This window comes from Chiloscyllium plagiosum, unplaced genomic scaffold (genome assembly GCF_037043375.1).
Source record: "Chiloscyllium plagiosum isolate Xiang-an unplaced genomic scaffold, Cpla_swu_hap1 HiC_scaffold_15, whole genome shotgun sequence".
In the NCBI taxonomy this organism is placed as follows: domain Eukaryota; kingdom Metazoa; phylum Chordata; class Chondrichthyes; order Orectolobiformes; family Hemiscylliidae; genus Chiloscyllium; species Chiloscyllium plagiosum.
The window spans coordinates 68,334,358-68,359,592 of NW_028270153.1; the positions used below are offsets into that span (position 1 = coordinate 68,334,358).

Genomic DNA, 25,235 nt, shown 5'->3' on the forward strand with positions numbered 1-25,235 from the left:
GTGAGGTTTCTAAATTCTTGGAAGAGCAGGGTCGGATTAGAACAAGTCAACATGGATTTAGTAAGGGGAGGTAGTGCCTGACAAACCTGTTGGAGTTCTTTGAAGAGGTGACAAGTAGGTTAGACTGGGGAAACCCAGTGGATGTGGTCTACCTAGACTTCCAAAAGGCCTTTGATAAGGTGCCACACGGGAGGCTGCTGAGCAAGGTGAGGGCCCATGGTGTTCGAGGTGAGCTACTAGTATGGATTGAGGATTGGCTGTCTGACAGAAGGCAGAGAGTTGGGATAAAAGGTTCTTTTTCGGAATGGCAGCCGGTGACAAGCGGTGTCCCGCAGGGTTCAGTGTTGGGGCCGCAGCTGTTCGCATTATATATTAATGATCTGGATGAAGGGACTGGGGGAATTCTAGCGAAGTTTGCTGATGATACAAAGTTAGGTGGACAGGCAGGTAGTACTAAGGAAGTGGGGAGGCTGCAGAAGGATCTAGACAGTTTGGAGAAGTGGTCCAGGAAATGGCTGATGGAATTCAATGTGAGCAAATGCGAGGTCTTGCACTTTGGAAAAAAGAATAGAAACATGGACTACTTTCTAAACGGTGAGAAAATTCGTAAAGCCAAAGTACAGAGGGATCTGGGAGTGCTAGTTGAGGATTCTCTAAAGGTAAACATGCAGGTTGAGTCCATGATTAAGAAAACGAATGCAATGTTGTCAATTATCTCAAGAGGGTTGGAATATAAAAGCACTGTTGTGCTACTGAGACTTTATAAAGCTCTGGTTAGGCCCCATTTGGAGTACTGTGTCCAGTTTTGGTCCCCACACCTCAGGAAGGACATACTGGCACTGGAGCATGTCCAGCGGAGATTCACACGGATGATCCCTGGAATGCTTGGTCTAACATATGAGGAACGGCTGAGGATCCTGGGATTGTATTCATTGGAGTTTAGAAGATTAAGGGGAGATCTAATAGAAACTTACAAGATAATACATGGTTTGGAGAGGGTGGACGCTAGGAAATTGTTTCCGTTAGGCGAGGAGACTAGGACCCGTGGACACAGCCTTAGAGGGGGTAAATTCAGAACAGAAATACGGAGACATTTCTTCAGCCAGAGAGTGGTGGGCCTGTGGAATTCATTGCCACAGAGTGCAGTGGAGGCTGGGACACTAAATGTCTTCAAGGCAGAAATTGATAAATTCTTGATGTCACAAGGAATTAAGGGCTATGGGGAGAATGCGGGTAAGTGGAGTTGAAATGCCCATCAGCCATGATTGAATGGCGGAGTGGACTCGATGGGCCGAATGGCCTTACTTCCACTCCTATGTCTTATGGTCTTATCTCATTGTCCGGGTACATGGATCCCACGGTTGCCAGCCAGGTTAACAGGGTTGTTAAGGAGGCATATGGTGTGTTCGCTTTTATTGGTAGAGGGATTGAGTTTCGGAAACATGAGGTCATGCTGCAGCTGTACAAAACTCTGGTGCGGCCACATTTGGAGTATTGCGTCCAGTTCTGATCACCACAGTATAGGAAGGATGTCGAAGCTTTGGAAAGGGTTCCGAAGAGACTTACTAGGATGTTGCCTGGTATGGAGGGAAGGTCTTACGAGGAAAGGCTGAGGAACTTGAGGCTGTTTTCGTTAGAGAGAAGAAGATTGAGAGGTGATTTAATAGAGACATGCAAGATAATCAGAGGGTTAGATAGGGTGGACAGGGAGAGCCTTTTTCCTTGGATAGTGATAACTCACATGTGAGGATATAGTTTTAAATAGAGTTGATGGATATCAGACAGATATCAGAGGTAGTATTTTTACTCAGACAGTAGGAGGGCTGTGGAAAGCACTGCCTGCAACAGTAGTAGACTCGCCAACTTTCAGGGCATTTAAATGGTCTTTGGATAAACATATGGGTGAGAATGGAATAGTGTAGGTTAGATGGACTTCAGGTTGCTTTCACAGGTCAGCGCAACATTGAGGCTGAAGGGCCTGTACTGCGCTGTAATGTTCTATGTTCTATACTTAGTCAGAGACTGCAAATACTCTGGCAGAATGCCTCAGGTACCCTCAGAATTCACAGTGCAGACTACATGGTACTTACCTGTGAAGTTTACATTTTTGATGGGGGTTAATCTGGCATCTTGAAACGTCCAGAAAGCACACCCTCCCAACTGTGTTATAATTGGAAATATCAGATAATATTGACTGATTTGTCTGGCTAGTTACTCAGAAAAGGTTTAAGGATCAATGAGTATATATTGGGCTTGATAATCCTCAACTCCACTTTCCTGCCTTTTTCCTATAACCCTCAATTCCCTTATTGACTAAATATCTTTTTATCTCAGCATTTTGAATATACTTAATGACCAGCCTGAGCAGCCTTTGCAGTAAAAGATTCTATAGGTTCATTACCACTTGAGAGAAGAAATTCTTCCCAATCGTTGTCTTAAATGGGTGATCCCTTATTTGGAGACAATGCGCTCTGATCCTAGACTATCCCACAAAAAGAAATAATTTTTCTGTATCTACACTGTTAAGGACCTTGACTATTTCAATAAGGTCATTTCTCATTCTTTTAAATTCCAGTGAGTATAAGTCGCATTGACGCAACCACTCCTCATTAGACAGTCCCTCCATAAGACATAGAAGCAGAAATTAGGCTATTCATCAAGTGCGCTCTATCCCTCAATCATGGCTGATAGGCTTTTCAACCCCATTTCCCATTTTCTCCCTGTAACCTTTGATCCCCTTGGAAATACTCAATGACCTGGCCTCCACAGCCTTTTGTGGCAATGAATTCCCCAGATTCACCACTCTCTGGCTGAAGACGATTCTCTATATCTCTGTTCTAAAGAGTCTTTCCCTTACTCTAAGGCTGTACCCTCGGATCCTAGTCTCTCCTGTCAACAGAAACATCTTCCCAATGTCCACTCTGTCCAGGCCGTTCAGTAATCTGTAGGTTTCAATCAGATCTTCTCTCATCCTTCTAAACTCCATTGAGTATAGTCCCAGAGTCCTCAAACGTTCCTCATATGTTAAGCCTTTCAATCCTGGGACCGTTCTTGTGAACCTCCCCTGGGCCCACTCCAGGGCCAGTACATCCTTCCTGAGGTATGGGGCCCAAAATTTCTGACAATACTCTAAATGTGGTCTGATCATAAGACTTATAAAACCTCAGAAATACATCCTTGCTTTTATATTCTAGTCATCCTGAGAGGAATTACAACATCTTACAGTCAGATACATTAGGGACATTTAAGCGACTCTTGGATCGGCACATGGATGATAGTAAAATGTAGTATATGTAGGTTAGTTCGATCTTAGAGTAGGATAAAAGGTCAGCACAACATGGAGGGCCGAAGGGCCTGTACTGTGCTGCACTGTTCTGTTCTATGTTCTGCATAACATTGTGGTTGTCTTCCTAACTACCAACGCAACTCGCAAGTTTACCTTAACAGAAATCTGAACTAGGATTCCCAAATCCCTTTGCACTTCAGATTTCTGAATTTTCTCCCCTTTTAGAAAATTGTCTATGCCTCTATTCTTCCTACCATGACCTCACACTTTCACACATTCTATTTCATCTGCTACTTCTTTCTCCTAACCTGTCTAAATCTTTCTGCAGCTTCCCCACCTCCTTAATACTGCCTGCCCCTCCATCTATCTTCCTGATGAAGGGCTTATGCCTGAAACGTCGAATCTCCTGCTCCTCGGATGCTGCCTGACCTGCTGTGCTTTTCCAGCACTACACTCTCGACTCTGATCTCCTTACTTTCTCCTGCACCTCCATCTATCTTTGTATCATCTGCAAACTTAGCCAGAATGCCCTCAGTTCCTTCAAGTAGATCATGAATCTATAAAGTGAATAGTTGTGGTCCCAATATTGATCCTTGTGAAACACCACTAGTCACCGGTTTCCATTTTGAGAAGGACCCTTTAATCCCACTCTCTGCTTTCTGCCAGTCAGCCAAGCTTCTATCCATGCTAGCACCTTGCCTCTGACACCATGGGCCCTTATCTTACTCAGGGCGAACGTGAGGACTGCAAATGTTGGAGATCAGAGTCAAGATTAGAGTGGTGCTGGAAAAGCACAGCAAGTCAGGCAGCATCCGAGGAGCAGGAAAATCGACTTTTCAGGCAAAAGCCTTTCATCAGGAATGAAGGCAAGGAGCCCCTGGGATGTAGAGCTAAATGGGAGGGGGGTGCGGCTGGGGAGAAAGTAGCCAAGAGTACAATAGGTGGATGGAGGTGGGGATGAAGGTGGTAAGTCAGAGGGGAGGGTGGAGTTGATAGGTGGGAAGGGAGATTGGCAGGTAGAACAGGTCATGAGGATGGTGCTGAGCTGGAAGGTTGGAATTGAGGTAAGGTTGGGGGAGGGGAAATGAGGAAACTGGTGAAGTCCACATTGATGCCCTGGGGTTGAAGTGTTCCGAGGTGGAAGATGAGGCATTCTTCCTCCAGGCGTTGGGTGGTGAGGGAGCGGCGGTGGACGAGGCCCAGGACCTGCATGTCCTCGGCAGAGTGGGAGGGGGAGTTGAAATGTTGGGCCACGGGGCGGTGGGGTTGATTGGTGCAGGTGTCCTGGAGATGTTCCCTAAAGCGCTCTGCGAGGAGGTGTCCAGTCTCCCCAATGTAGAGGAGACAGCATCAGGAGCAACGGATACAATAAATGACATTGGTGGATGTGCAGGTGAAACATTGATGGATGTGGAAGGCTCTTTAGGGGCCTTGGATAGAGGTGAGGGAGGAGGTGTGGGCACAGGTTTTGCAATTCCTGCGGTGGCAGGGGAGGGTACCAGGACGGGAGGGTGGATTGTTGGGGGGTGTGGACCTGACCAGTTGGTCACGGAGGGAATAGTCTTTACGGAAAGCGAAAAGGGGTGGGGAGGGAAATATATCCTTGGTGGTGGGGTCCATTTGGAGGTGGCAGAAATGTCGGAAGACGATGCGGTTTATGCGAAGGTTAGTAGGATGGAAGGTGAGGACCGGGGGTTCTGTCCTTATCTTATTCAGCAGCCTCCGGTGCAGGCTTTCTGGAAGTCCAGGTAGATAACATCGATTGGTTCTCCTCGGTCTAACCTGCTTGTTTCCTCCTCAAAGAATTCCAACAGATTTGTCTATTCCTGATGCTGCCTGAAATGCTGTGCTCTTCCAGCACCACTAATCCAGAATCCCTTTGATGAAGCCATGCTGACTGTGCCCTATTTTATCATGCACTTCCAAGTATTCAGAAATCTCATCCTTCACAATGGATTCCAAATCCTACCAACAACTGAGGTCAGGCTAATCAGCCTATCATTTCCTGTATTTTGCCTTACTCCCTCCTTAAACAGGGGAGTTACATTAGTGATTTTCCAGTCCACTTGGAGCTTCCCTGACTCCGGTGATACCTGAAAGGTCACCACTAAAGCCCCCAATATCTCTTCAGCTATCTCCTTCAGTACACTGGGGTATAGCCCATCTAGTCCAAGTGATTTGTCCACTTTCAGACCTTTCAGTTTTTCTAGCACCCTATCTTTGGTGATGATCATTGTACTCATCTCTGCCTCCAACTTCCTTGAAATTTTGGAATATTACTGGTGTCTCCCACTGTGAAGACTGACACAAAGTACTTATTCAATTCCTCAACCATTTCTTTGTTCCCCATTACTACTTCTCCAGCATCATCTTCTAGTGGCCCAATGTCCATTTTTGCCTATCTTGTGCCCTTTATATATCGAAAGAAACTCTTACAATCTTCTCAAATATTGCAGGCTAACTTACCCTCATATTTAATCTTTTCCCTCTTCATTTTTTTCGTCATTTTTCTGTGTTGGTCTTTATAGACTTCCCAATCTTCTGGCTTCCCACTGCCTTTCGCCACATTATGTGCTTCCTCTTATGCTTTTATACTATCCCTGACTTCCCTGGTCAGCCATGTTTGACTCATCCTCCCTTAAGTATGCTTCCTTTTCCTCAGGATAAATTTTTGCTGTGTCTCCCAGATTATTCCTAGAAACTCCTGCCATTGCTATTCCACTGTCTTTCCTGCTAGGCTCCTCTCCCAGTCAATTCGACCTATCTCCTCCCTCATGCCTCTGTAGTTGCCTCTATTCAACTGTAATACTGTTACTTCTGACTCCACTGTCTCTCTGTCAAACTGCCATGCCTGGTATCAGCTGAGTGAAGCTGCTTCTAATTCCAGTATATCTTGCCTTAGATAAGAGGTATTCCAAATACCTCTTACTGTATTCCAAATGTGATCTAATAAATGCATTGTATCGTGTTAGTAAAATACCCCTAAAACTCCCCTCAATCACTCATACTGATTTCACTTCTCTCCTTGTCAAGGAGCTTTTGACCTTTAAACCCTAACCTTTTAACCTAGTTACTGCTGTAAAAAAAGGGTGTGTTATTTGGCCTCCGGTTCCTATCCTGTGCTGAGCCAGAAGCTTGCAGATCAGTAATGGTCCCAGTTTCTCAAGAGAATGGAATCTGCCAAAAAAGGAACTAACATGGAGGATGTAGGTAAAAGCCAATGGGATCCAGGATAACTTGGTAAGTTGGATTCAAAACTGGCTCAGTGGCAGAAGACTGTTTGTTAGAAGGCTGTTTGTGACAGGAGGACAGCGTCCAGTGGCGTTCCACAGAGATTGTGCTGGATTTATTAATAGTCAAGATACATATATAAACAATGTAGATAAGAATGTTGGAGGATGACAAGTAAGTTTGCAATGACACTAAGATTGGCCAGATTGGTGTTGACAATGAGGAAGAAAGTCTTAGCTTCCAGGATATAAACAGGTTGGGCAGATCAGTGGCAGATGGAATTTAACCCTGATAAATGTGAGTTGATACACTTTGGAAGAAGCAACAAGACAAGGGAGTACTTAATGAATGGCAGGACATGAGGAAGCTTAGAGGAATAGCTCTTTGCCCACAAATCCCTTAAGATAGTTAAGAAGGTACTGGGGACACTTGCCTTTATCGTTCAAGGCATAGATTATAAGAGCCGGGGGGTTGTTTTGGAGCTATATAGGACTTTGGTTAGGCCATGGCTGGAGTACAGTGGGCAGTTCTGTTCACAGCACTATGGGTAGGATGTGATTGCACTGGGAGGGGAAGCAGTGAAAATTCACCAGGATATTGTCTGGAATCGAACTCTTCAGCAATGAAGAGAAGCTAATAAGCTCAGGTCATTTTCTCTGGTGCAGAGAGAGTTGAGGGGAGAACCTGATTGAGATGAATAAGATTACAAGGGACATGGACAGAATGAAATCAGCTGTTCCCCTTGTTTGAAGGTCAATAACAGGGGGCCATAATTGTAAGGTGAAAGGAAGGATGTTTAGATTAGATTAGATTAGATTAGATTACCTTACAGTGTGGAAACAGGCCCTTCGGCCCAACAAGTCCACACCGACCCGCCGAAGCGTAACCCACCCATACCCCTACATTTACCCCTTACCTAACACTACGGGCAATTTAGCATGGCCAATTCACCTGACCTGCACATCTTTGGACTGTGGGAGGAAACCGGAGCACCCGGAGGAAACCCACGCAGACACGGGGAGAACGTGCAAACTCCACACAGTCAGTCGCCTGAGGCGGGAATTGAACCCGGGTCTCTGGCGCTGCGAGGCAGCAGTGCTAATCACTGTGCCACCGTGCCGCCCACTTTAGAGGAGATTTGAGGAAATGATGTTTCACCCAGAAGGGGTGCGGGTCTGAAATGCACTGCCTGGGATGTATTTGAGCCTGGAAACCTCACACAACCTTGAAAAAGTACTTGGGTGAACGCTTGAAGTATTGTAACATTCAAGGGGAGTGAAGGGTTATGGGGAAAGTGAACATGAGGAATGTTGGATCAACCATGATCCTACTGAATGGTGGAGCAGCTTGAGAGCCCAAATGCCCTATCCCTGTTCAAATTTGTTATGGTCTTACAAGGCTCTGATCCTAGTTCTAGATGGTGCAATAGTGTAGGTTTGTGTACTTTGGCAGTACAGAGAAGATAAGCTGAAGGGTCTCTCTGTATTGTATGATTCTATGAATCTATGATAAGCATCAATCCAACTATGATTCTCACTCTGGGAAGATCCAGGATTTTTCCATTACTGCTATGGAGCTTGTGGTTCCCAAATATCGTCCCACCATCCCACTGCCTGCTCCTTCCACCTCATCGATTTACTCACCTGCCTCTCCTTCCCGACTTCACTCACCTGTTCCCCCTCACTCCATTCAGCTGCCCCTGCCTCTCCTCTCATGCCACTCACTGGGTGCTGCCAGACCCCTGCCCACTTTGCTTTACTCACTCGGGCCTGCCAGCTAGGCTCAAACGAGATCGGCCCCTTGTCTTTTCATCTCACTCTGTTAATGGACATTATTAGTGAATGCATTCAGTCTCATCAATGGTCACCACTGAGGCCAGTAAGCGACTTCATGTGGTGTCTAAAAGCCTGAGGTGTGAATTAACAAGTGAAGGTGGGCTCATCTCTGACTCTGTCATCAATCCTGCTTGAATAGTGAGTCGTAGACATGGGTGGGGGAGGAGGAGAATCTATTCCCTGGAGCAATGGAACTCTCCCCCTCCAAAGACAGGGACCTGCTTATCTTTCACTCTCTCCCATTGTCTATGTTTTCATCCTTCATCAGACCTAGGGTCAAAACCTCCTTTTTCTTGAACTGAGTCATTAGAAGATTTTCATAGAATTATAGAATCGCTACAGTGTGGAAATAGATCATTTTGCCCAACAAGCCCATACTCTGAAGAGTAACCCACCCCTACCCGATTACTCTACATTTCCCCTGACTAATGCACCTAGCCTGCACATCCCTGAAATCTTTTGGCAACTTCCCATGGCCAATTCACCTGACCTGCACATCTTTGGACTGTGGGAGGAAACCGGAGCACCCGGAGGAAACCCACGCAGACACGGGGAGAATGTGCAAACTCCACACAGTCAGTCGCCTGAGGCTGAAATCAAATCCGGGTCCCTGGTGCTGTGAGACAGCAGTGCTAACCACCGTGCCACTAATTTTGTGCTACTCTCTACACTTCATCTGATGAAGGAGCAGCGCTCCAAAAGCTTGTGATTTCAAATAAACCTGGTGGATTATAACTTGGTGTCATGTAACTTGGTCTGCCCTAGAACTCCGCCACCTCCACATCATCTCGGCATTTGTGCGTACCTTTCGTTTTGAAGGATCGATCACAGAGTTTGCAATGATAAGCCTGCTCACTGATGTGAGTCTGTAGGTGGATCTTCAGGTTGCTGGGTTTCTGAAAGCAGACTCCACACTCCTTGCATTTGTGTCTCTCGTGGCCACGACCTCTCTTGTGTGAATCATCGACTTGACGTCTATAAAAGAAATCAATCTTTTCAGAATTAATGATAAACAATCCAAGCAAATGAGCATCACCGTCCACTCATAGTCCAACGCTAGCTCTGATGATAATAATGTGACTGGAATCTCCACTCCATCTTGTCAATGTGACCAGAGGGTGCAAATCTACTGGGCTATATTGCAGGGGGAGCCACAATTCAGGATAGGTTTGTAGGTCTATAATCAGAAAGAGCAGCAAACGCCAGGCACCAGGTCACAGTCTGAAACAATACAGCACCCATTCAACATACACAGCCCCGGTAGAGAAATAGAATCAGACCGTAATAGACAACTGTCCACTCACCCTGCATCGGAGCTGCTTGAACGTCTGTGCTTGGCCACCCTCCTCCTCCTTCCCTTGGTAGTCACCAGCGACTTGGGGGCCAACCTCTGTCTGGAGTGAGAGTGCAACTTCTTTAGCTGGTAACAAGTGGAAAGGATATTAATCTGAGGGTTGACAGTGTTTGATACAACTGACCTGTGAGAAAAGCTAGAACTCATGGTAGAAAAGGGACAATAACTATGTGAATATGAAATTGGCTGAGTAACAGGAAACAGAGAATAAGGTCACGGGATATTTTCCAGCCTGGAGGAAGGTTTGTAGTGAAAATCTCCAGGGATTGGGATTTTCCTGATGTATATATTAATGATCTAGACCTTGGGAGAAAAGGAACAATCTGAAAACCTTCAGGGTATATAAAACTTTTGAAACATAGAAGCAGGAGTAGGCCATTCAGCCCTTCAAGCCTGCTGCACTATTCATTATGATCATGGCTGACCATCCAACTCAGTCGCCTGTTCCTGCTTCTCCTCCAGATCCTTTGATCCCTTTAACCCTAAGAGCTATATCCCCCCCAACTCCTTCTTGAAATCATATGATGTTTTGGGCCACGACTGATATCTAATAACAAATTCCACAGGCTCACCACTCTCGAGGTGAAGAGATTTCTCCTCATTTCAGTACTAAATAGTTTACCTTGTATTCATACCCTTTGACCCCCGGTTCTGAACTCACTTGCTATCCATAAATCCTTCCTACATCCAACCTGAACAGTCCTTTATAGGCTTCTATGAAAACCCCTCCTCATTCTTCATTCCAATGAAGATAATCCTAATTAATTTAGTCTCTCCTCAGTCATCCTCGGAATCAGTCTGGTAAACCTACACTGTACTCCCTCTTTCACCAGAACATCCTTCCTCAGATAGTGAGGTCAAAACTGCTCACAATACTCCAGGTACAGTCTTACCAAAATCCCATATAATTGCTGTTGTACCAACTCCTGTTCTTGAATCCCTCGCTATGAAGGTCCAATATTCTATTTGCCTTCTTCTCTACTTGCTGCACCTGCATGCTTACATTCAATGACTGAAGAACAAGGACATCCAGAACCCATTGCAGGTTCCTCTCTCTCCATTTATAGCCATTCAGTTAATTATCTGTATTCCTGTTTTGCTCCTAAAATGGCTAATTCACATTTATTCACTGCCTACCATTTTGAAAAAGACTTATTTATTCATACTCTTCACCTATTTCCTGTACATCTCAGTACACTATCCCTGATCCCATGCACTTTAATTTTACACACTAACCTCTTATGTGGGACTTTGCCAAAAGAGGTCCAGTAGATTTGTTAAGCATGTTTTCCCTTTCATCAATCCATGCTGACTCTGTCTGATCCTGCCACTGATTTCCAAGTGGTCAACTATTAATTCTTTTATAATGGACTCAAGCATTTTCCCTACTACCAAGGTCAGGCTGACTGCGTGATAAATTTTAGAGTCATAGAGTCCTACAGCACGGAGACAGGCCCTTTGGCTTGAACTGGTCCACACCAATCAAAATGTCTGTCCATGCTAATCCCATCTCCCTGCACTTGAATCAAATCCTTCTACTCCTTTCCTATCCTTTACGACAACGGGCACTGCACAACAATCAACAGACAAGAGGGTTCCCTCCCAGTTGGGGAACACTTCAGTGGTCCAGGACATTCAGCCTCGGACCTTCGGGTGACCATCCTCCAAGGTGGACTTCGGGACAGGCAGCAGAGGAAAGTGGCTGAGCAGAGGCTGATAGCTAAGTTCGGTCCCCATTGGGAGGGCCTCAACCGGGACATTGGGTTCATGTCACATTACATGATCACCATTGCACTACACACACACACTCTCACATACACGGACACAGGTACACACAGACGCGCACACAGACACCCACACACACCCTTATAGACACACACACTCCCACACTCACACACTTTCTCACACTCACAACCCCCACCCCAGACAGACACACACACACACAGACAGACAAAGACCCACATGCACACATTTATTTCGTGGGGTGAATTTGTACTTGCAGAGTTGCATTGCACTTTGCTCAAAAACTGCATTCATTCATGTAGAACTCTGAGCTCAAAAACTGCATGAATTTATGTAAAACTCTGTTATCTCACTTTTTAGATTAGAATCAATCTAAACATCAGGTCATAGACAGAGAACACAGGGGGCTAACACCTTCAACATATTGTCTAGCTATCACCATTGTTAACAGCTTATCCGAGAATACAACTTTAAAAAAAAGGGTTTTGTGATTTACACATGAAAGAAGTGAAACTATCACTGTATTCTAACAGATGAAAGGCTTAACAGACAATCAATTCTTCAATGTATAATTTCAGTTACATCACACTGCAAATTTTTGCGATAAATTCTGTGTTACGATCGAGCCCTCCACAATCACCTGATGAAGGAGCGTCGCTCCGAAAGCTAGTGTGCTTCCAATTAAACCTGTTGGACTATAACCTGGTGTTGTGTGATTTTTAACTTTGTACACCCCAGTCCAACACCGGCATCTCCAAATCATTTCCTATCCATGTATATGTCCAAATGCCTTTTAAATGTTGTTAATGTACCCGCCTCAACCACTTCCACTGGCGGCTCATTCTATATGCGTATCACCCTCCGTCTAAAAATGTTGCACCTCAGGTTTCCTTTTATTCTTTCCTCTCTAACCTTAAACTGATGCCCTCTAGTCCTCAATTCCCCAACCTTGGGAGAAAGACTGAGTACGTTCATGCTATCTATGCCTCTCATGATCTTATTCACCTCTTATTCACCCTTCAATCTCCTACGCTCTAAAGAAAACAGTCCTAGTCTGTCCAACTTCTCCCTATAACTCAGACCATTGAACCCAAGCAACATCCTTGTAAATTTGTTCTGCACTTTTTCCAGTTTAATAACATCCTTCCTCTAGCAAGGTGACAAAAACTGAACACAATATTCCAAGTGTGGCCTCACCAACGTCCTGTACAACTGAAACATAACTTCCCAACTTCTATACTCAGTGCACTGCCTGATGAAGGCCAGTGTGCCAAAAGCCTTATTCACTCCCCTGTCTACCTGTGACTCCACTTTCAGAGATCTGTGAATCTGAACTCCAAGGTGCCTCTGTTCCATGACACTCATTAAGGCCCTGCCATTCACCATGAAACTCCGACATTGATTTGACTTTGCAAATGCGAGACACTTATCGATATTAAACTCCATTTGCCATTTCTCAGCTCACACACACCCAGCTGATCAAGGTCCTGTTGCAATTTCTGAGAACCTTCCTCACTGTCCACGATACCTTCTATTTTATTATCATCAGCAAACTTACTAATCAGGTCTTGTATATTCTCATCCAAATCATTGATATCGATAACAAACAGCAATGGGCCCAGCACTGACCCCTGAGGCACTCCACTAGTCAGAGGCCTTTAGTCCAATAAGCATCCTTCCACTATTACCCTCTGCTTCCTATCATCAAGCCAATTGTGTATCCAATTTGCCAGTTCCCCCTGGATCCAACGTAATCTAACCTTCCAGAGCAGCCTACCATATGGAACCTTATCAAAGGCCTGACTGAAATCCATATAGATTATGTCTACCACCCTGCTCTTGTCAACTTTCCTGGTCACTTCATCAAAGAACTCTAACAAATGTGTGAGGCATGATCTCCCATTCACAAAGCCATGCTGACTATTCCTAATCAAACCCTATACTTCCAAATGCATGTAAATCTTATCTCTCAGACTCTTCTCAAATAACTTAGCTTTCTCTTTGCCTCCCTTCATCTGTAGGAATCGTTCCTGAGTCTTTAGCATCTTGGAGTATGACCACTAATTCATCCACTATCTCTAGGATCACTTCGTAAGTACTTGGAGAAATAAATTATCAAGCCCTGGCATCCTTATAGAGGTTTATAAAATCATGAGGGCCATGGATAGGGTAAACAGACTGGGGGAATCTAGAACTAGAGGGCATAGGTTTAGGGTGAGAGGGGAAAGATATAAAAGGGACCTAAGGAGCAACTTTTTCATACAGAGGGTTTTGCGTGTATGGAATTAGCTGCCAAGGAAGTGGTGGAGGCTGGTACAATAGCAACATTTAAAAGGTATCTGGATGGGTACATGAATAGGAAGGGTTTGGAGGGATATGGGCCGGGTACTGGCAAATGGGACTAGATTAAGTTAAAAATCACACAATACCAGGTTATAATCCAACAGGTTTAATTGGAAGCACACTAGCTTTCGGAGCGACGCTCCTTCATCAGGTGATAGTGTTAGGACTAGATTAGGTTGGGATATCTGGTCAGCAGAGACAAGTTGGACTGAAGGGTCTGTTTCTATACTGTACATCTCTATGATTCTATGACTCTATATATCTGTCTTGAATCCCATTAATTTGCCCAACACCATTTCTCTACTCATACTGATTTCCTTCTGTTCCTCCCTGTGCTCCCCAATGTTTCGGGTCTGTTATTTGTATCCTGTTTTGTGTGGATGGAACCAAAGTACATGGGCTCCCGATTATGAACGTTTCACACACAAACACTCATACTTACAAATGCGATCCCATACAGGGGTGTAATTTTAAATATCCGACATATGAACATTTCCTGTACTTACAGCTATTTTATATAACAGAATCGGTTCACAATCTGGGGGGACCAGCATTAGTTAGTTTGTCAGCCACCTCTTTTTTCCCCATTATTATTAATTTCCCTTTTTCTAGAATTGTCCTCACCAATCTTTTTCTTTTTGCATGCCTTAATATAAACTTTTACAATCAGTTTTTATGATCTCCCAAGGTTACTCTTGTACTCTAATCACCCTTCCTTCATCAATCCCTTTGTCCTCCTTTCCTGAATTCTAAACTGCTCCCAACCTCAACCTTGTTGTGTTTTCTAACCAATTTGTATGGATCTCCCTTGGATCTAATACTATTTCTGACTTCCTTTGTGAAGCCATGGTTGGATACCTATCTGTCTTACTTCTGCCCAGACAGGAATGAATAATTGTTGCAGTTCCTCCTTGCACATTTTAAAGATTTACCATTGGCTTTCATCACCATCTCTTTAAGTATTGTAATCTGCAAGGAGAGTGTTCTATTTTTTATTCATTCATAGGATGTGGGCATTGTTAGCTGTAATAATGATAACAAGGTCGATCAGCTGGACAACATAAATGATGGGTTCCCTGATTGGGGCTGTTAATCTGGATGAAATACTTTATGGATGAAAATTTGGACTACAAACCTCAACTTTATCCATTTGGAGTGACAAGGCAGTGCTGCCCATAGATTTGGGCTGCATTATGCGCTGAACACTGACACAAAGTGCTTATAGGTTAGAAGGGAGGCCAATTAGCGAATGCATTGACCTGTCTCCCTTTAAGGGATATTACATTTTCTGGACAACTCCAAGTTACAGCTGACAATATCACTCTTTGGACACAGAAAGATCCAGTCTTCCACAACTGAAATAATTGGTATTAATGAGGGAAAACAAAGGGCAGTCGCAACCGAAATTAAAACCTTTTTGGACCCGGAGACACCATCTCACAGTAGGGGCTGGCATATTGTTATAGGGAGCAAGAGTGATTGTCCTGAGCAAACGTCACATCAAATACTGGCTGAACTCCAGCAAGGTTATCCAGGGCTTTAGAAAATGAAGATGTTGTCAAGGAATTATGTCTGGTGGCCCGTCCTTGGATGCAGATATAGCTGCATTGGTAAGGCAGTATGCAAGTGCAAACACAGACAAACAAATACCGCCAACAGCTCCCCAAATCCACGGGAATAGCCAGGGAAACCTTATACACAGTTGCATGTTGATGATGCAGGTCCTTTCATGGGCTCAATGTTCTTAGCTGTTGTAGACAATGGCCTAATGGTATTATTGACAAGAGTGTTGTGCTGGAAAAGCACAGCAAGTCAGGCAGTATCTGAGGATCAGGAGAATCAACGTTTTGGATAAAAACCCTTCATCAGGAATGAGTTTTCTGCTCATCAGAAAGTGAGCAGTACTCACTTTCGCCTAATGGCGTTATTGTATACTATTAATCCAGAAACTCAGCTAATGTTCTGGGCACCTGGATTCAAATTCCATCATGGCTGATAGTGGAGTTTGAATTCAATGAAGAATCTGGAATTAAGAGTCTAATGATGACCATTGTTGATTGTTGGAAAAACCCATCTGGTTCACTAATGCCCTTTAGGGAAGGAAACTGCCATCCTTACCTGATCTAGCCTACATGTGACTCCAGACCCCAGCAATGTGGTTGACTCTAAACTGCCTGATGAACAATAAATGCTGGCCTAGCCAGAGATGCCTACATCCTGTCAGTGAATAAAAAGACTTCATTCAAAGTGTGTGTATGTGTGCAGGGTCCACTTGTCAAACACGAGGATGATGACAGAAGGACTGCACACATCTTTTGCAATACACAGAGTCCCAGAAGTGTTGGTCACAGAGAATGGGCCACCATTTACCAACAGGAATTTTGGTTATTTTTCAAAATCAAATGGGATTCCACAAAAAGTGTATCACCACATAACCCATCATCCAATGGCCTTTCAGAAAGAGCAGCAAAAGCAACTTTGAGGGCTGGCTTGCAGAAAGAGCCTACAGCCTCACTAGGTACCAAGCTATAGCAGTTCCTATTTGATTATAGGACCACCGCACATGCAACCACAGGGATTGTACCAGTTGAGTTGCTAATCGGTGGAAGACTCCGCACCAGGTTATGTCTGACCTTTCCAGACTTGGCAGGGGAAGGTGAAATAGCAACAGGAAATCCAGTGCTGGACACAAGACTCTGCCAAGCAAGAGAGACAGTTCCAAAGTGTGGTGCAAGAATCACGGAATTGGCCCCACATGGATAAGAGGCGTGAATAATGCAAGGTCAGTACCAGTGTTGTACAAAGTTCAGGTAGATACTACAGTCCTGAATAAGGATGTGGACCATATGCAAGCTGTGAATTCTCAAACAGTTGTGGGAGCAAAATGTACCCTGCTTGTCAGAACCTTCAGAAATGCTGCGGAATCCCTGGGTTCACCCTCTCTGTCAAGTGTTGGCAAGTCCTCTGAATCCGAGATGGACATGACAGAAGTATCCGCCTTGATATTTTTGCCTCCAGAAAAAGAAAATGAAAGTCTACCTGGGCGCTTCTGGTGCAAGAGGCAAGCTCCCATGTGTTACACTCTGTTTGCATCAGACACTTGGTCAGAGGAACCTGACTCAGTGCTAAAATGGGCCAGGAGGACTCCGAGGGGGAGGGATGAAATGATTGTAATGAGGTCAGCCATCTGGACCTCACAGAATATGAGTTCCTTGTTTTGGGCAATTAATCTGATCCAGTCAGGGAGCCCTTTCTGATAAAAAAAAGGGTGAATGTGAGAGATACTGACAACCTGGTACCTGACTCTTCACTATGTGCTGTACGTCTCTATGACTCTATGACTGTATGGTCAGCATGGATGAGTTGAACCAAAGGGTCTGTTTCCATATTATATACCTTTATGACTATAACCTGGCGTTGTGTGACTTCTGACCAATTAGGGATGGGCAACATACCATTAGCCAGTGAAATAACTGTACAGAGGCCAGTATCCCATCACTAAGTTACTCTTCATGAGGCAATACCAGAGGCAAAGACTATTCATTTGTAAATAAAGAGTAAATAAAGAGTAACTTAGTGATGGGATACTGGTCTCTGTACAGTTATTTCACTGGCTAATGGTATGTTGCCCATCCCTAATTGGTCAGAAGGCACACAACGCCAGGTTATATTCATAGAGATATGTAATATGGAAACAGACCCTTTGATTCAACTCATCCATGCTGACCATACAGTCATAGAGAGGTACAGCACGGAAACAGACCCTTCAGACCAACTCATCCATGCCGACCAGATATCCTAAATTAATCTAGTCCCATTTGCCAGCACTTGGCCTGCTAAACCCTTCCTATTCATATACCCATCCAGATGCCTTTTAAATGTTGTAATTGTACCAGCCTCCACCATTTCCTCTGGCAGATCATTCCACACACGCACACTTCCCTCTGCGTGAAAAGGTTGCCCCTTAGGTCCTATTTAAATCTTTCCCCTCTCACCCTAAACCTATGCCCTCTAGTTTTGGACTCCCCCACTCCAGGGAAAAGACCTTGTCTATTTACCCACTCCATGCCCCTCATGATTTTATAAACCTCTATAAGGTCATCCCTCAGCCCCCTACACTCCAGGTAAGGGTGAGGGTTTACTTCCCTGAAGGACATTAATGATCCAGGTGGTTTTTCCTGACAGTAGACAATGGTTTCACTGTCATCATTAGACTGCAAATTCCACACAGACAGTCACCCAAAGCTGGAATCGAGCCCAGGTCTCTGGCACTGCAAGGCAGCAATGCTAACCACTGAACTACTGCGCCTACCCTTATTAGTAATCAGTAGAATTCTTGCAGGAGTGGAAGGACTTGGGTGTATATGTGCATAAATCATTAAAGGTAGCGGGACAATGGAGAGAGCAGTTGACTAAGCACACAGCATCCTTGGCTTCATTGATGTTACATGATGAAGGAGGTGATCTCGAACTTGTTTGGTGACCTTCAAGGTGAAAATGAGCCTGTAATGATGAGAATAATCTTTCTGATCTAACCAAAAACATCTTGTTGAGTAAGCAATTTGAAATTTACTGCATTACGTAACTTCTTTACAGGTTACACGAATATGTCCAACCTTACGACAGAGGCTGTTGATGCACACTAGCCTCAGGTCTGTCTCCTGCAAGAATCTTGCCACACCACTTGTGGAAAGCACAAAAGATGAAGCGAGATGATCTCAATGTCAAGATGAGCCTTGCAGGATTTCTCGTCTAATTCAACCACACATCTCGCCATAGCCTACATCACTCAAATCTCTCTAAGGTTCTGCTGAAGGACCTTCAGAGGAAAAAAATGTATCTATACCTTCTCCATAAGCTTGGAGTCATTATCCTTGATTAAATGTTATTGTACATACTACTGTCTGTTATAAACCTCTTCTCTAGATACTGCACGGCAATGTACTCTCTATCTGATATCTAGATAAGCCCAAGCCAAAAAGACAAAGGAGGATTGGTGGCAGCAAACTGCCAGTGCCTACTACTGGTACAAGTGGCAAGTACCATAGGCTGGCAGCAGTAGTCATGTGTGAAAATACTGCAGACCCATTGGACACACAAGAAGAAAGCTTTTTAAAGTCAGTGATTAGGATCTAGAATTGGAGTGAATGTGGTGGAGAAGGACTGAGCAAGGCTCTCACGAAGGAATTTGAAAGCTATTTGAAAAGAATTATGGGAATAAAGCAGAGGAGTGCAACCAGCTAAATTGCTTCTTTGGAAAACGCAGTGCAGACACAATGGACCACATTTATCACACTGAAGGAGGTAGAGTTCCATGAGTCTGTGAAATCTTTGAATGTGACAAGATCAAGTTGAGATGGTTTGATAGAAAGGTTTAATGAAATCTTTTGCTTCATGAGTATAACAGCATGGAAGCTAACCTGCAGCTTTATGAACAGCGTTAATGCCCCAACTGGAGTACTGTGCTCAACTCTGGGCAATGCACTTCAGCAGGGTATCTGAGGACTTGGGCGGATGAAGAAAGGATTTTACCAGATGGCACTGGATGGAGGGGGAAGGATTGCAGCTATGTGGAGAGACTGGAGTTGTTGAGGTTGGAATCAGAGAATTCGACATTCGATGGAATAAGGACGGTGAAATAGTTTTCAGTAATGTATTGGTTGGGAAGTAGAGAGACATATTACAAGCAAAAGAACAAGAGGGGAAATGTGGAAAAATATCATTCACACATTGAGTTGCTGTGGTGTAGAACGTGCAGCCTGATTCATACTAGAAACATAAATACAGATGTAAAGAAATTAATCCAGGAGTGAAAGATAAAGTAAACACAATGCACTTGAGTTTTCAAACAGACTGTTTAGGTTATATGGCCCATACATTTAAAACCAATTTTCAGCCATAGAATATCCGGGCACCAACAATGGGGCAACGTATATTGGATTGAGATCAGTTTGTTTAATTAATTAATTAATGGAATAATTAACAATTTACTGCTTCATGAACATGTATGAAACTGTGATCATGTGATTGAGGACATTGCTGTGTTTGTTAGGGCAAAACCTGAAACCGCTACAAAGATTCTCATTTAGGTAAAGCTGACATCAAGATGATGAGACAGTTTCCGAAGAAAACAAGTACTTAATCAGGACCAGAGAGTTAGCAGCACTAATTTAAATTAAATAACAGTAACGAAAACCAATAATGGCATGAAAGAGAGATAAGTTCACAGGAGCAGATAAGAGGTCAAAGGGCTAATTAGACAGAAGTTTTCAATAGATGAAGAGGAAGAGATAATGTGGTTTTAGGAGAAAGTTATGGAGCCGATAAACACTGAAAATAGTGGAAAACATGCAGACAGACAGTTTAGAGTGAAGTACTGGACTACATGTACACATCAAGAAGGGACAGCCTCTTCACACCTAATGTTCGAATCCTCCTTTTGTCCATAAAGTTATTGGAAGTGAAATCAGTTGTAACATTTAAAAGAGGAAAGACTGATAGGGCTATACACACAGACAGCAAAAAGAGGGAAAATTCAACAAGCAGAATGGGACAAATGGCTCTATTTATCTGACATCATTCTGTGAAGTGATAACAAGATCAACTATCAAGGACAAGATCAACTATCAATTTCAGAAAGTTACTGACCACAGAGGCACATAATCTAATTCACTTTGTAAAATCATTGAGTTACAAACAGTCAAAAAGCTATGGCTATGACTATTCCTATGATTTCAAAATAAACTGCAGCCAGCATAAATATTGAGATAATACTATATCAGATGCACTGGGATACAAGTCCCACAAAAAATGACTCACACTGATTTTCAATGGGATACAGGTCCCACACAAACAGACTCTCATTCGGGTAAAGTTCCTACACACACTGATTCTCACTGAGGTACAGGTCCATATTCAGCAATTTGTACGTGGGTATGGATCCCACATGCACTGACTCACACTGTGGCACCAGTTCCGCACACAGTGATTCTCACTGGGGTATGGATCCCCAGATACTGACTCTCACCGGGGTAAAGGTCCCTCATGCACTGAGTCTCACTGGGGTGCAGGTCCCACACACACTGACTGTCACTGGGATGAGGTTCACACACACTGACTTTCTTTGGGATCTGTGACCCTTCCACATTCCATCACTAGGTTACAGGATCCACAGAAAATGACTGTGTCCGGAGTACTGGTCCCACATATGCTAATTCTCACTGGGGTACGTGTCCCACAAAAACTGAATCTCACTGGGGTACAAATCTTACATACACTGCCTGTCACTGTGGTATAGGTTCCACACACACACACACACTCATACACTCACTCACTCACTGGGATATGGTTCTCCATAAATTAACACTTACTAGGTAATGGATTCCACACACATTGACTTCTCTGGCGTATGGATCCGACACTCACAGACACACATTAGGGTACAGGTTGCAGATACACTGTCTGTAACTGGGGGGTGGAGCCCTCTCAAAATGACTCTCACTGAGGTACAGGTCAATAGACAATAGGTGCAGGAGTAGGCCATTCTGCCCTTCGAGCCTGCACCACCATTCAATAAGATCATGGCTGATCATCCTTAATCAGTATCCTGTTCCTGCCTTATCTCCATAACCCTTGATTCCACTATCCTTGAGAGCTCTATCCAATTCTTTCTTAAATGAATCCAGAGACTGGGCCTCCACTGCCCTCTGGGGCAGAGCATTCCACACAGCCACCACTCTCTGGGTGAAGAAGTTTCTCCTCATCTCTGTCCTAAATGGTCTACCCCGTATTTTTAAGCTGTGTCCTCTGGTTCGGCACTCACCATAAGCGGAAACATGTTTCCTGCCTCCAGAATGTCCAATCCTTTAATCATCTTATATGTCTCAATCAGATCCCCTCTCAGTCTTCTAAACTCAAGGGTATACAAGCCCAGTCGCTCCAGTCTTTCAGCGTAAGGTAATCCCGCCATTCCAGGAATTGACCTCGTGAACCTACGCTGCACTCCCTCAATAGCCAGAATATCTTTCCTCAAATTTGGAGACCAGAACTGCACACAGTACTCGAGCTGTGGTCTCACCAGGGCCCTGTACAGCTGCAGAAGAACCTCTTTGCTTCTATACTCAATCCCTCGTGTTATGAAGGCCAGCATACTATTAGCCTTCTTCACTACCTGCTTGACTGGTGTACAAGAACACACAGATCTCTTTGTACTGCCCCTTTACCTAAATTGATTCCATTTAGGTAGTAATCTGCCTTCCTGTTCTTGCCACCAAAGTGGATAACCATACACTTATCCACATTAAACTGCATCTGCCTTGCATCTGACCACTCACCTAACCTGTCCAGGTCACCCTATAATCTTCTAACATCCTCCTCACATTTTACCCTGCCACCCAGCTTAGTATCATCAGCAAATTTGCTAATGTTACTACTAATACCATCTTCTATATCATTAACATGTATTGTAAAAAGCTGCGGTCCCAGCACTGATCCCTGTGGTACCCCACTGGTCACTGCCTGCCATTCCGAAATGGAGCCGTTTATCACTACTCTTAGTTTCCTGTCAGCCAACCAACTTTCAATCCAAGTTAGTACTTTGCACCCAATACCATGCACCCTAATTTTGCTCACTAACCTCCTATGTGGGACTTTATCAAAAGCTTTCTGAAAGTCCAGGTACACTACATCTACTGGATCTCCCTCGTCCATCTTCAGAGTTACTTCCTCAAAAATTCCAGAAGATTAGTCAAGCATGATTTCTCCTTCATAAATCCATGCTGACTCTGACTTATCCTGTTACTACTATCCAGATGTGTCGTAATTTCATCCTTTATAATAGACTCCAGCATCTTTCCCACCACTGAGGTCAGACTAACTGGTCTATAATTTCCTGCTTTCTCTCTCCCACCTTTCTTAAAAGGTGGTACAACAGTAGCCACCCTCCAATCCGCAGGAACTGATTCCGAATCTATCAAACTCTGGAAAATAATCACCAACGCATCCACGATTTCTCGAGCCACCTCTTTCAGTACCCTGGGATGTAGACCATCAGGCCCCGGGGACTTATCAACCTTAAGACCTAACAGTCTCTCCAACACCAATTCCTGGCAAATATAAATTCCCTTAAGTTCAGGTCCTTCAGCCGCTGTTACCTCTGGGAGATTGCTTGTGTCTTCCCCAATGAACACAGATCTGAAGTACCAATTCAATTCTTCTGCCATTTCTTTGTTCCCCGTAATATATTCCCCTGTTTCTGTCTTCAAGTCTTTAGTCTTTTAGTCATTACCATTTTTTGCCTTTCACATATCTAAAAAAAACTTTTACGTTCCTCCTTTATATTTTTGGCCAGTTTATCTTTGTACCTCATTTTTTCTCTGCGTATTTCCTTCTTAGTAATCCTCTGTTGTTCTTTAAAAGCTTCCCAGTCCTCCGTTTTCCCACTTATCTTTGCTATGTTATACTTTTTCTCTTTTAACTTTATATGTTTCTTAACTTTCCTCGTCAGCCACGGCCGCCCATGCCTCCTCCTAGGATCTTTCTTCCTTTTTGGAATGAACTGGTCCTGCATCTTCTGCATTATACACAGAAATATCTGCCATTGTTCCTCCACGGTCATCCCTGCTAAGGTATTGCACCATTGAACTTTGGCCAGCTCCTCCCTCATAGCTCCATAGTTCCCTTTATTCAACAGAAGTATTGTCATTTCTGATTGTACCCTCTCCCTCTCAAATTGCAGATTGAAGCTTAATGTATTATGGTCACTACTTCCCAATGGCTCCTTCACTTTGAGGTCCCTGATCAATTCTGGCTCGTTGCACAATACCAGATCCAGAATTGCCTTCTCCCTGGTCGGCTCCAGCACCAACTGTTCTAAGAATCCATCTTGGAGGCATTCCACAAAGTCTCTTTCTTGAGGTCCAATACCATCCTGATTCTCCCAGTCTACCTGTCTGTTGAAATCCCCCATAACAACTGTAGTAACATCTTTGCAACAGGCCAATTTCAGCTCCTGGTTTAACTTACATCCGACATCCAGACTGGGGGCCTCTTTGGGGGCCTATAGATAACTCCCAAGAGGGTCTTTTTACCCTTAGTATTTCTCAACTCTATCCACTTTGACTCTACATCCCCTGATTCTGGGTCCCCCCGCGCAAGGGACTGAATATCATCCCTTACCAACATGGCCACCCCACCCCCTCTGTCCGTCAGTCAGTCCTTACGATAGCATGTGTACCTTGAATAATCATTTCCCAGGCCCTGTCCACTTGAAGCCACGTCTCAGTTATCCCCACAATATCGTATCTGCCAACTTCCAAAACAGTCTCAAGCTCATCCATCTTATTTCTAACGCTTCGTGCATTCATGTATAGTATTTTAATTTGTTACTGCCCTCACCCTTCCCATCAACTCCTATTTCACTCAACCTTACAGCATGATCCCTTTTTGAGTTTTCTGCCTCATTGATACCGTTGTCTTTCTTGACTTCCCTTGTTCTAACTTTCCCTCCAATTTCCTTCTTAAACATCCAGTTTGTCCCCCTCCCCCCCGCTACTTAGTTTAAATGTAGCGGTGTTGCAGTAGAAAACCTGCCTGCCAGAATGCTGGTCCCTAACCTATTAAGGTGCAAACCGTCTCTCTTGTATAATTTATGCTTACCACAAAACATACCCCAGTGATCCAAGAATTTAAATCCTTGCTTCCTGCACCAGTTCCCCAGCCACACATTCAAGTCCATTATCTACCTGTTTCTGGCCTCTCCAGCCCGAGAAACTGGAAGCAAACCGGAGATAACCACCCTGGACGTCCTGCTTTTCAGCCTTCTTCCTAGTTCTCCGAAGTCTTGCTGTAGTATGTTCCTCCTCTTCTTCCCGACATCATTTGTGCCGACATGTACCACCACCTCTGGCCCTTCACCTTTGTCCTTGAGGATTTCCTGCACTCTGTCTGTGATGTCTTTCACTCTAGCACCAGGAAGGCAACACACCATCCTTAAGTCCCGCCTGCTGCCACTAAAACCCCGGTCAGTTCCTCTCACTATGGAGTCCCCTATTACCACGGCTCTGTGCGGTGTCCGACTCTTCCGCTCTGCCTCCACACCAACCTTTGATTGACAGACCTGGCCGCCTCGCGAACTGGCAGTGTCATCTGTCTCTACTGATTCCAAAAGATTCAACTTGTTCCTGACAGGTACTTCCCCCGGGGTCTCTTGCACCTGTCTCCTCTCTGCCTTCCTCATCGTCTGCTCTCTTCTGCTCTCTTCTGGTAAGGTCGGTGTAATCACCTCGCTGAAGGTCTTGTCCAGAAAGATCTCGTTCTCTCGGATGAGCCTAAGGTCCTCGAGTTCTTTCATCAGTGCTGCAATATGCTCTGTCAGTAGCTGAACGTGCACACACTTTCCACACTTCTACGAGCCAGACACACCAGAGTCGCTGACCTCCCACAC

General features: G+C 44.3%; 1 protein-coding gene across 3 annotated transcripts in view; it reads right to left on the reverse strand.

Moving 5' to 3' along the window:
* The window catches only part of LOC122559935 (uncharacterized), a 232,077-nt gene that overhangs the window by 17,019 nt on the left and 189,823 nt on the right, over positions 1–25,235 (reverse strand). For all 3 annotated transcript variants that reach the window (XM_087995012.1, XM_087995010.1, XM_087995011.1), the window contains 2 exons: positions 9,657–9,772; positions 9,158–9,327 (listed from right to left, as the gene is read on the reverse strand). In XM_087995012.1, coding sequence (XP_087851138.1) covers positions 9,158–9,327; positions 9,657–9,772 — 286 coding nt within the window. The remainder of the gene's footprint in view (positions 1–9,157; positions 9,328–9,656; positions 9,773–25,235) is intronic.